This window comes from Ischnura elegans, chromosome 4, assembly GCF_921293095.1.
Source record: "Ischnura elegans chromosome 4, ioIscEleg1.1, whole genome shotgun sequence".
NCBI classification, from domain to species: Eukaryota; Metazoa; Arthropoda; class Insecta; order Odonata; family Coenagrionidae; genus Ischnura; species Ischnura elegans.
The window spans coordinates 119,590,814-119,604,182 of NC_060249.1; the positions used below are offsets into that span (position 1 = coordinate 119,590,814).

The 13,369-nt window shown below is 41.3% G+C and overlaps 1 protein-coding gene across 2 annotated transcripts in view; it reads right to left on the bottom strand.

Annotated features, from left to right (window-relative positions):
• The window catches only part of LOC124157958 (histone acetyltransferase KAT7), a 104,085-nt gene that overhangs the window by 13,035 nt on the left and 77,681 nt on the right, over positions 1 to 13,369 (bottom strand). For both annotated transcript variants that reach the window (XM_046533072.1, XM_046533071.1), the window contains exon 8: positions 12,838 to 12,931. In XM_046533072.1, the coding sequence (XP_046389028.1) occupies positions 12,838 to 12,931 (94 nt within the window). The remainder of the gene's footprint in view (positions 1 to 12,837; positions 12,932 to 13,369) is intronic.

Consider the following 13,369-nt stretch of genomic DNA (forward strand, 5'->3'; position numbering starts at 1 on the left):
GTCTTATAAGAGTCAGCGGTTTTTGGTGAATAAATTGCGAGAATGTAGCTTAATATGCCTCAACTCACATTGGAACAAAGAGACTAGGCGGTGGGGATTTTGGAGGCCAGCATCTTCAGCGCATCGAATGGGTGTTGCGCCTTTGACAATTAGCCGTCTCCAAGACAGGTGAGATGAAGATCAAGCCGTGGAGGGGAGAGCAGGGCTAGGGAGGCCACGGTCCACCGCAATAGGGGACGACGAACGACTCGTCCCACACGTGAGGAACAATTCGCAGCAGTCACAGCGCGTAGTCCTGGCCTCAACCCGGTCGGGATTATTGGGTATTTTAATGAAGAGAGAAATATGAGAGGAGAACAGATTGACCCAAAATGCAAATTAGCTTTGGGAAATTGCGGAGGGATTATGGGAAAGAATTCCTTTACAAAGATGGCAAAATTTGGCCCAGTCAATGTCGCGAAGACTGCTAGAAGTGTTGCAGAAACACAGGGATTCGATCGCTAACAGCCCACTTGAAGATTCCTCTGTGGTCCTCTCAGTTTCTCAGTTAAACTCTTGATGATGAATTAATGTACATGTAATCACAAGTTTCTTTTGTCTGATAGAATAAAAAAAATGAAATTTCCCAATAGCTCACATGGGAGAAGGTTTCTACTTGGCAGTTAAAGACTCGCTTGCTCTTCGGGATTACCTCCGCATCGATTCATGTTTCGAGGTGCACTTTCGCCGGATTTTCAGCTGTCGCCCTCGGGTAAGATGCTATATCTAACCTGGAGAGGCCAGCTAAAACGACAGCGAAACAGTCGAAACATGAATCGATGCATAGGAAATCCTGAGAAATGAGTTACGCTTCGATTCCTTCATTGCACGTTTGAAAATTTTGCTCGGTCCCATCATAATCAAAACTTACAGCAGCTCACAGAGCCTCGACCGGGAAAATGGATCATTTCCTCGCATGCGTTAAAAATATCTAGAGCTTTGCTGCCTTAAATTTCTCCTTGTTAAGCGCGTGCCGAAGTTTTCAGGGCCAGGGACGAGGATAGTTATCTACACACGAACATACATCTACATGTATGTTACTTCCACAGGAGTAACCCAAAGGCAGAAACGACGTCAATGCATAAGCAACCACTTGACTCACTACGTTTCTGCGAGAATTGTTGACCTCTTTCAAAGAACTTTTAAGCCGTGTCCCAACTCGTTAGCCTTTGGGCATCATGAATTAGGACATCCTTACGCAGGTGCTACCATCTACTGGGCACTAGGCCAATGCAAAACAAGAGATATTCGGAATGATTTGAACAAATAATGAACAAAACCAACAGGTTCCTTTATGGATTCATAAATAATGGTTAAATTATTGTGTGTTTTATTATATAATATGGTTATTTATATTTAACCATATATATACATATGGTGTTATATTATTATGTTGTATGGTATATTATTATTATGGTGTGTGTTATATTATTATTAAATGTGATGTGTCAAGTGATTTTGAGTTTTAGATGTCGGAGAAGAGTATTTTATCATGATTTTTGTATCTTAGACAACCTTTTTGTTTTTGTAGTAATATTGTAGGGGTATACTTTCAAATTCGTATTTTTAGTTCCGTATTGTTTCTTAAAGAGGTAGCAGCTACGTTTGTGGCGAAACGGTAGCGTATATTCTTTCTCATTAGTTTGTAATATGTCAATCGTTCTCACAACCAAGAACTTTTTCGAGTTTCTTATATTTTAACAATTTAATTTCTAGTTTTGTATGATTAAAGACAGGTCTATTTAGTCTATTTAAACGGTTGCCGTCTGACGGTTGTCGGAATTATTTTCAAAATATTTTAAAAGTTTTACAGAAGATTTTTAGCCAATTTGTTTACACAACTTATATTTTACGTACATAAATCAGGTTTCGGTATCATTTTTGTAATCACTATAGATTTTAATTTTTGTTACTCATTCCGATTCCAATGTCGGGACTCTGTCCAATAATGCCACCTTATCTTCAGCTAATTTCTCCGTAATTCCTACACTTCTATTAACGCAATTTCATGATAAACGAAATAAAAATAACTAATTATTCGAACAAGTCTCAAAATATCAACACTATTTGCAAATAAGTACTATCCCTTGTTGAAAGCCATGATGCCCTTCATCTGATTTCTTCCTGAAGACGCTTTGCACGCTTTGAATCATGGGAAAAGTGGGGAGAAGGATGCACTCTTCGACGCCTAAATCCGGCGGCCACGTTAGCTGCCTAAATTCCCACCCTTATGCTGGCTAACGAGTTGGGACATCCTTCCAAGATGGCGACATGCCTAAATCCTGGGATTGGCATAGCCAAATGGCCCATTGAGACACGGCTATACTCTTTACAACGTTCTGTCTGTCCATACCAAGTTTGCATTTATTTAACCATCCTTGGCACCACGCTTCCTTCAACTCACACATGCTATGCTAGGTGGTCTATAACAAGGAGTCTATCTATATGTTAGAATAGAATAGAGAATAAAGAGAGTGAAAAAAATCGCGGTGCAAATCTGAATTCTATGGGTAGGATTATGGAAATACATTGCTGTTTCCTTTTTCCATAATATTGCGGAAGTTTCAATGCTGACCTCGGCTTTTGGTCACCGCGCATGCGCGCTCATGTTCACATTTCCTCTGAGGTGTGCGTGTCGACGACACGCCGGGGGGAGCCAATGACCGGGTGTACTCGCCAGAGGAATATCGATGCGAAAACAATGTATATCACACATTGATTTGAAAATAATCCAAGGATCACCCAGAATCATAAACCGAAATTTAATTACGATAACAGAATCTACCAAATTAGTAACTTTCGCTTATGTTCCTCATTCCCGATTGGAAGATAATGTCTCCAGTTAATGCAATATATGCTTCCGACGATTCCGAGATAGAGCACTTGAGAAAATTTTAGCAACAATTTACAGTTGATTTAAACATTGATAAGTGACAGTAATACGAAATGACGCTTCATTCATTCGTTTTCTACAAGCAGGCCACTCGGCGTTGCTATGGAAGTATAGTGCCCGCAGAGAACTGGTATTCATGGTCACATCACGTGGCTGAATTTTTACATACAACACAGCAGGTACGATGATGGAATACATACGTAACAGTGAACAATCGAAAAAAAAAACGATTTCCGTACACCGCGCACGGGATCACCTTTAACCCGACACACAAAATCGATCATTATGTGTGTCCGTAAGCTCGTAGACCAGTAACGTCGTGTGAACACATACAAAAAAAAAGTTTTGCACCAAAAGGATTAATGGTTAAGTGAAGAATCCTTCAATTTACGTTTTTCCTTCGAGCCTGTCAAGAGGTGTGCCTACCCATCAGGATGTCCAAGCACAGAAGTTGTGTGACATGACGTAACAAAAGAGGAATAAGAAAAACGACGCGAAGGACGCGTTGGACAAAACCAGAAGTAGCATTACTGGCTTTGGGAGCATGAGATACACCTACGTACCAACTTTGGTTGCGATCAGTGCAGCCGTATACAAATGCATGGTGGACACACAAACAGACATCCCCTTTTTTATATATTTAGCTTTGAATGAAATAAAAATCACAGTTATGGATTACATTAAGGGCTTAAATATTAGAAATTATAAGATTCAAGGCATTTATACTACTGAAACGATTAAAATGGGCATCTAAAACCCTTGAATCCTTCATTCCTTAAATCTCAGCTCCTAAATGTGGAAAAGTATGAATTTTAGCTCATTTAAAGTTTTACTATGGAGCAACATACGCATATTATATCCAGTTTTAAACAATTTCAAGTGAATATTTTTAATGTATTACTTCTACTATATCCACAAACTAATTTAATTCAACCAGGTGGTTTCATCTCAAAAAGTCCCAGGGAAGGAAAAACGAAGTGTTTGGAACGCTGGCTGGTTGGATATCAGTCGTTGCTCATTCTTATTACTTCATGGAACTTATTCATTTCTTATTGTGATTCACTCTTTTCCATACGTTTAACGTTTCTTCCGGGATTTCTTTCGCTTCACCCTCTGGAATTTCCCACGCATCTTCATTACTAAGAAATGATTACCCACCGGCTAAAACTGATGCCAACACATAAACGATCCCAAGAACTGTTTCCCTCTTTCCTTTATTTATTCTCCTTTTGCATACTTCCCACTCGCTTCTACATTTTAAATTCTCTAATAATAAAATTTTCTCAGATAATGCACTCCATTCTCCTCCTATGTTAATAAGCGTCTCTAGCAGGTGGGCGATTGAAAATTCCTCGACGTTTCCAAGTATAATTAAAAACTTCCCAGGGGACAATACTGATTTTGTATTGTCGATTAGAGAAAACACTTGGTAAGTTAATTAAATTTAATGATGATTTTTAAAAATGGGCACTTAGAATAAAATGAAATCTGATAATGACCTACAAAAGCGCGATGCCTACAGAAAGCATTGAACCTATTTTCGGTAATCACAGGAATACAAATGCGACAGCAGTTGGGAAATCTGACTTAGCAATTTCCCGAAAAAGGCTCATTGTTTCCATTGCTATTTTTGCCACGTTTTATTACACTCGCTTTCTTGTTTGGCCGTCCGGGAAAATCTTACTCCTCAAATTTCAACCACTTCTCGATTACCTAGAGCGCTGAAATGTACAGGATAGGTCAGAACTTGATGACAATGCAATTTTCCTACTCTTTTTACCACGATCTGAACAGTATTTCGTGTAATATTTAGGAATAAAAATCAAATCTGGAGTTCCAAAAATTTTCACCAAATGTAGGCGCTGAAATCATTATAGCTGTACTTAACTGACTTTAGAACGTAACTACAACAACTTACGCCACAGTCAAGTTGTTATAAAATGCGACTGATGTTCGGGGGACTTTCGGATCGAGACTCTCAATAAGCATTTTTTAAATATCATATTGTATATTGACACCACAAAAAAATCCGAAGTCATTTCGATATTTCCCGGAGGTTTTTACTAAAAATAATTCAAAATTGCCTGATATTTGCCGGTCTTCACGCCATCCCAGAGGGCAGAGTGGAACCCTGACAAACTTTTAAGTGCCTCCATCACTGGATTTTAATGTGAGCTGTACTTCGCAACCGCCATAACGCGACCACGGCCATCAATTCTCCCAAGAAGCCCTTCGCGTCCCACACCCTCCGTCCCCCTCAGCTGCAACTAAGCACCCGCACTCCCATTCATTTGCATCCCTGACCGTCTTATGCCGCGCCGCTGTAGCTCTTCACTAGGCCTGCATATCCACACGCTAATCCTCACCTCATAGCACATCAAGGAAGACATTCAGACTGAGGATTGGCGAGAAACCCAAATACATCAGGCCAATTTCCACCGTTTTAACTGCTCGCATCAATTACTACTTACTCCTCACTACAGTCGACATGCCGAGAAACTTACAACCTGTTCTCCAGTTTCTCAAATACTTCATTCACGGGCTAGCAAATCAGTTATTTTTTCATGCATTTAACAGTGCTGCAGGTGAGAACGGGCCAGTGCAACGTGGAACAAATGGACCATCGTTCAAATCAATTTACATCTATTCGTCGATAGAGTCGACTTATTTTATACATGAGTCCTTCCAAATCTCCTTCAATAATCTCCCTTCCTTTTTCAAACAACCCCTCGGCATCCCAGCGTATAGATAAGTTACAGTCCGACGTTACACTGGTAACTCACAGATTTCATCGGTAACTGGCGGGTATTGAACGCTCCCTCCAGTCATTATTTCCTGAGGATCGAGCGTGCGTAGCAAGAAAAGAAAAGCGAGGAGACCGGCGATTGCAGAAATCAGAGTGTAGGGGGAGGGAGGGAGGGAGGGAGGGAAGTGCGAAAACGCGGAAGGACGTGCGAGGGTGGGAGGGATGGGGTGGGGGGAGGGGCGCGCAGGCGCCGGGGGTGGGGGAAATGGAGGGGCGGGAGGGGGAGGGAGACGGGTCGATACGGCTAGACCCGAGTAGACCCGACGCCGCCGACGGCACGGGGGCGACGTCAATGACTATGACGTCACCGTCTGCGTCTACCCTTTGCCGGGAGGGGCCCCTCACCCCTTCCCCCCCCCCGTCGCACATGGCGGGGCGGACCACGCCCCTCGAGAGAGAGAGAGGAGAGCGACCTCCAAGGAAGACCACTCGCACACTCCTCCTTCCGCATTTATCCATTTTCGAACGAAAAACAATCCGAATACATTCCCGTAACCTTCGTCGCAATTTTGTGCACCCGAAGTCGACCGCTGGAGAGGGCGAGAAATATATTCCATGTGTATGAGATCGATGAACGCGGAAGGAAACCCGAAAAATTGAGTGACTTTAACCCTTGACCTTCCCTCGGGCCGAAAATGGCCTACTTACACCTGGCTCCTGAAGAGATAAGAGACGGAATTGGCTAATCGTAGGTTATGATTCTCGATTACGACCGTCCCGGATGCGATCTTGACGGGTGCAATTATAACAAAGAAAATATGTCTTTAGTTATAAATTCATTATTTTAGACGTAGGATATTTTAGAGGCATAATTTATGAAAAATAACTAAAACACCATACATAACAATTCACTCGTCTAAGTGCCTAAAACGCATGCATTTTTCACATCGGTCTGATCAAATATCAATCGGTTAAACATAAACAATCGATGTGCACACACTACGCGAGGGTAAAATAAGAAACGACTGGAGTGAGTTGAAGATGAGAGAGGCTCTTCTTCCCCTCAAATCTACTGAAGGACACATTCCTTCGCCCAGCCTCATTACGCCCACCTACGTTCTTTCCGTCCACATGTCTTCTAGAAAATTCTCATATTAGTCCATCTCTCTCAGCGTGTCCACCCCTTCCTTTGAGAGTGGACATCCACACGGAGTGTTTCGTCCAATCAGTGCGTTTCTTCTCCTACGATATCCTGCCCGCCCCTCCCCCCAATAGTCCGCAGCACCTCGCAGAGGCTAACCCTCTTACTCCGACGGATTTTTTATCACTAAAATTACTTTTTAGCTGTTTATTTAACGTTTTCCTCACATCCCACGTTTCCAAGCCGCAAGTGTACATGCACTGTAGACTAATACTTTGACCGATTCCATTCAAGTAGACAGAGAAAAGGTACGTAAGAATATGACCAGGGATTAGTCAAAAATCATTCCTCCTCCGTCCAAGAAGGTTGGGATGACCAGCGTAGAAGATTGAGAGGAGTGAGGAGGAGCAGAGGGTGCGGGTGTGTGGGTGCCGGAGACACTGACCGCCGCCGCCGCGTGATAATCGATTGGCCGCGCCCCTTCGGCCGCCGCCGCTCTTGTATTCGCCGCGCGTAGACGGCGCACTCGAAATTCGCACAAACCATTCTTCCAAGTCAACAATATTTGCAATGCCAAAGGTCAATCGCACCCTCTCACGCGAAACCGAAATTTATTTCATGTTAAGTTTGACATCAAATGCGCTTTCGGCGGACAACCCCATTTCAAACCCGTCACTTTCATCCTAAATTACAGAATATATATAAACCACGTTCGCTAGCCGCTGAGGGCATCCCCAAAATCTGCGGTGTATTCGGTTATCTGATTCGGAACAGGATTCCTTCTCAGATAAGCACACTGACTGACATGATGGAAACTACGCGTAACGTTTTTCTCAACTTCCCAAGAAAACTACTAACTTTCCAACGCATTTACCGTAGGCATGTTAAACACCACGAACACTCGAAAAAGAGTCGAAAGTATTCCATACACCAATGCTTTGCGACAATTAGGAGCGGTTGTAAGAAGCCATTGAAATAAAGGAACAGTTATCACAAAAATGTGAAAAATAAAACGATGAAAATGCAGCAGAATAAATTATGGTAGCATAAGTGTGTAAGGTGGTCCTTGGCGAGGACATAATGACTTGAAATGTCGCTTTATAGAGGAAATTTCAACATGGGACAAGGGTCACTAGCAAAATAATTAACTTAATACCTGATAAAATGAGCCACAGAGCCAAAAAAAGTTTTCAATACAACTTATTACAACAATCATCCCTCAGAAAGTAATTAAATGAACAGAGTCAATGTAAACTACATAATTACTACCAATGATTAAATATCATTTTACACCCTACACACTGTGCACTGTTCCCCGTAATCTTTAATTCTTACAGCGATAAAGCCATCAATGAAATCAAAGAGAAAGCTTTTGGTGTCAATTTCCACGGAAAAAGAATTTGTAAGCAGCGATGAGTTGACGACATTGTAGTCACAGCTGAGACAGAATGATTCGAAAAAGCCTTTGACAAATATGGAAAGGACAATGGCCAGATATCAGAAGAAAATCAACAATAACAAGACTAAGGTACTAGTATGCGGCAAAAGAGAGGAGGCTAGGACAAACATTAAACCGGGAAAACAAAAGTTTTAAGAAATGAAAGGTTTTTTTTTTACCTAAGAAGCCGAGTAACCAATGATGGACGAAATAAGAAAGAAGTAGTCAGTAGAATAGCACAGGCGAAGAGGGCTTTCTTACAGATGAGAATAAAAGATTATAAGTAAGAAAACAATTTATCAGATGGAGCATGTTTTTCTATGGAAGCGAGGCTTGGTCGTTGACAGCAGCAGAGAAGTCAAGAGTGGAAGCATTCGAAATGTGGTGCCACCGAAGAATGATGAAGATAAAATGGATTGACCGTGTAAGTAACGAGGAAGTGCTAAGAAGAGTGGGAGAAAAGAGTAACCTCCTAAAAACCTTAAGCAGAAGACGGGACAACTTAGTTGGCCACATTTTGAGGCACGATGGTCTGATGAAGACAATCGTTGAAGGACAAATGGAAGGGAAAAAGGGCAAGGGACGGCCCCGAATGAGTTATATCGGACAGGTTACAAAGGATGTAAAAAGAGAAGAAATGCGTCCCTGTGAAAAGGCTAGCGGTTAGGAAAGATGAATGGAGAGCTGCGTCAAACCAATTTTAGGATTGCTGACTTAAGATTAGAGAGACGAAGATGATATTTTGACATACAAACATATAATTACCTATATCATTTAATATAATTTTTGGTTTTTTCCCGGCGAACATTGCAGTGAAGTTTTCTCGGGTTTCGCACCAGGTTAGGTCCTCCATTTCTCCTTCCAACGTGTCGATGGACAACTCGCCCATCGTCTTCAGGGATTCAGGAATCTAATGATTGGATTCCAGAATCCCTGAAGACGATGGGCGAGTTGTATATCATTTAAATAAATATAAATTTATGCATCGCCATGGGATGTATTTCAGACTTAGAGGTGCTCGTTTAATTTCTATAATTGATCCAATTCGTTTCGGTTCGAAGTTAATTTTTATTCGAATTTTTCATTAAAAACCACTTAATCATCGCATGGTTTTAAGCTGAGTATACAAACTCTTGGAGTGATTCACATTCCAAGACTCATATACTGATGCAACAAGAACTTCCACAGAAATGTTTGGCACGCATGCATATTTGTAGGTTTCCCATTTCGTTAAAGCAGGGTTCGACTTATGAAATATTCCCTTTGGCACGGACAAAAGTTTTTCTTTGTTCAGTGGATCGCTCACGCCGTCATTCATTTTATCATTCATCGCACTCTACCATTCCACTCATCAAATCTGAAGTCCACACGTCGCATAAATTTCTTTACGGGGGGTATTGAATTATTTTCAGTGAAGCATAAGTTCAGGGTATATATTATAAAGTGTTAAGCCAGAGAGAAACGCGAAGCGAAGTCGTTTAAGCTTAAGTTTTAAACGCGGTCGTTACCATTGCTATTGAGCCATTTTTATTGAAAGTTACGTTAAAATCCATTCGTTTTTACCATATGTGAGGACGACACTTTCCTATGCGCGCAAAAGTTTAAGATTTCTCGCAAGAAGAAATGCAATTTTCAATAAAAAAAGCTATAAGTGGCGAATAATAACATAGAAATTAAACAAAGGATCCTCGACACGCAATCCACTGCATTATTAGCATGCTGTATTTGAAATCAAAGCCACTAACTGGAAACGGCACTTGAGCCTGTTCCAAACGCAGGAAAAACACAAAATGACAAATATATTCCCTGATCTACTCGGCAGTCTACCATAGATTTTCAAGGGCAAGGATGTAATTTCTGAAAAACGAATGTTTTGAGCAATACCCAAGACGTATCCGCATTTGATTTGAATGACCGCGCCACCAGACTATGGGGCGTCCAAGGAGACTACCGCTTCGTCCATCAAAAGGACGGATGCGAATACGAAGGCCCCTTTCCGCCCATTGCATTGTTCGGAGGGCACTCGTTAAAGGGTCAACTGACAAACAAATGAAGGCCTCGTCCCGAGAAACTCGCTCCCACGACACTCTTCGCACCACGAAGGCACGGCGAAAACACACGAGGAAACGTGATTCATTTACTACTCATGTAACTCATGACTCCCAATTAAAAGTAGTCAAAATCTGTTCCGTTGTCTTCTGCGTAGGGACCGTAAATGGAGGGAATATTTACATCCATAGAGCCAGTAGAACCTTTTTTGAACATAGTTCAATATCGATACTTCCACCGCATAAACGCTCAACAATCGCCCACCGAATCAAATCCGCTCATCTAGATAACCCTTAGATGAGCGGATTCTAATCGGTGGGCGATTGTTGAGCGTTTATGCGGTGGAAGTATCGATATGAAACGGCATACGGCGAAACGGAGTAGATTTCAATTTCATTGGAATGAGAAAGATATCCAATTCAGACGCCCAAGAATGAAGATACAAACACAGCTTATATGACTATTCCAAGTGCTGGATAATTTGATTATTACACCGCAAAATAAATCGCCCACTCGTGATCTGCGTTAAATTTTAGGCGTTAATGCATGCAAAATTTTCATAACTATTATTAATTTGGTTTTCAACCTGAATTAAAGCGCTTTCATCTGGGCACAGAAGAGATTTACGGTGGGACATTAAATTACTTGAGATATAAAAATGATCTCTTTCGATGCTAAGGACTTAATAAATCCGGGGTTACACATATCTCGGTGATACTAAGGCTTTTAATATTTTAATTATTGATGCAAATGTATGACTGCGTTACTTTCGCCCGACGCACCCCTGAAAATCACCACTTGGACCCGCCAATTCTGGTCCTCGAGTTCCTCATTACGGATCCATTGGCGATGTGTAGAAACAAAATCAGTCGGTAGCCACTCGACAGTGTTTTTAAATATACTTCGGAGTGGGGGCGCGTCGATGTGGTCTAGAGCATTTGGAAAACAAAAAGGGAGGAGGAATAGGAGAAGAAAGGGGACTGTGGGCACCATGCCCCTGGGAAGGACCCCTCGGATGGGTCACGTCAATTGACGCAAGAAACACTTGAGAAATATAGAGAGATTACAGTATTCTACCGATTAAGGAAGGCTTCCATGGAGTACTAAAGAAGTGAACTGGGAGCCTCCCTTTCCTTCCAGCATTGCCTTCTTCAATTCACTGTAAGGCCTACTCTCTTTCAATCTATCTAAAAATCCTATTATTTTCCTTCCCCTCCCTCGTTTCCTTAACATTCTACCCTCTAACACTATTTTCAACATCCCCTCCCCGCTAAGCACAAACTCCATCCATACATTCTGTCTCCTCCGTATCTCATCTAAAAGCTGCCTCTCCTCGCCAACCATATCCAGCACTTCGTCGTTCCTTTTCCTCTCCGTCCATTTCACCCTCTCCATTCTCTCCATACCCACATCTCGAATGCTGAGAAATATACTAGAGGTAAAATATTTTAAAGGAATGAGTCCCGAGGAAGCCATCGGAGAGATAACGCTTTCTTAATCTGGAATTACACAAATTTTTCATGAGGAAGAGGAAAAGTTTAGACGAAATACTCTCTACTTCCTTGCCGGATGATATAATTTACAGTTATAAATTTACAATCTTGAAATGATTTAATTTTATTTCTTTATGTTTTATATCACACTAAGCTAAATATTTCTCCGGTGATACTAATCATGACAACTTTAAAAATTTCCCCAAATGTTAAGTTGACTAAATATCATTGAAATTTTTAGAAGTACACGTATATTCAAATGAAAAAAATACAAAATCAAGAAATTCAAACCATTTCTCAACATTCACGTACTGTTACTATTTACCAACTGTTACGCACTAGTGCCTTTGTTTAAATATTCCCCATTTGCCATGATACAGCTCCTGCTTCACTGACGAAGTAATCGCAGAACTGAGCTGTGTAGATGTTTTTGTTGGTGTTGTATCTATTTCTGAAAAATTCTGGCTGCTGAATTGGCTACACAACTGGCTACTAGGTTCGGTAGCCAGTGTGTCGCCAGCTACCGTCGCTGGCGACGTCGCCTGGCTACCTCGTCTAATACGGGCCTGTGTTTATGGTGGATTTAGTTCACGATGGATTGGAATGTTACTATGTAAGTAACTCAGACCAGGATACACCTCAGGGTAATCTCTATTCACTTCCAAAATTAGAAGCAGATTTAAACGAACACTCCTTCACTTCCTACTTCACCAATAGTAAATCGTGAATTCCAAACATCATCACAGCAGTGACCTCTGGAATTATGATTGCACGGCAACTCTCAACAAACTCCGTTTACCAAAACCCTTTCAATCATAATGCGATAAAATAAAATAAAACCGATATTTTTCCAATATTCAAACCGCCATCTGACAAATAACAGTCGATTCGAATGAAAGCCGAGTTTTGGGTTAACACGAAATTCACGGAACAATTTATCTTAGAGGATGACTTACGCACTATTAAACTACATTTTAACATTCCCCAGCCGTGATCCAATAACACTGCATTAAGAGAGAGAGAGGGAGAGAGACTCACTGAAATCGATGAGGAGTCGACCGTATCCTTGCCTCTGGTACGGCGGGAGCGTCAGAATGCACGACACGTTGTAGTTTAGGAATGAATTCTTTTCCTGAAAAGAGAAACAAGGCCCAAATTAAAATCATCCACATCAAGTAAAATACAAACAATACACACTAGACACCTTAACAATTACTAATTCATTCTTCATAGAGTTCATAATCACAGCATTTGAGAGGACATGACGTGGTCCCCAGTCATTGCAATAAATGTATATACATTATGAGCACGTAAGGCAAATTTATTTTGTTGTCGATTGCAGAGTTTGAAAAATAGAGATGGACAATTATTCCGTTTTCAGATCCCGCCTCCCTCCTCCTCGAGCTGTTGGCGGCGTAAAATCAACGCCATAAACCCAATAACAGAAAAGGTGGTTATTAAATTAAATTATTGGTGAGATCACGAACTCATGCCGAGCGCGTAACCACTTCTCCGGTACTCCCATGAGCACCGCGGGATACGTTACTATTCACATTATTGTGAGTGATTA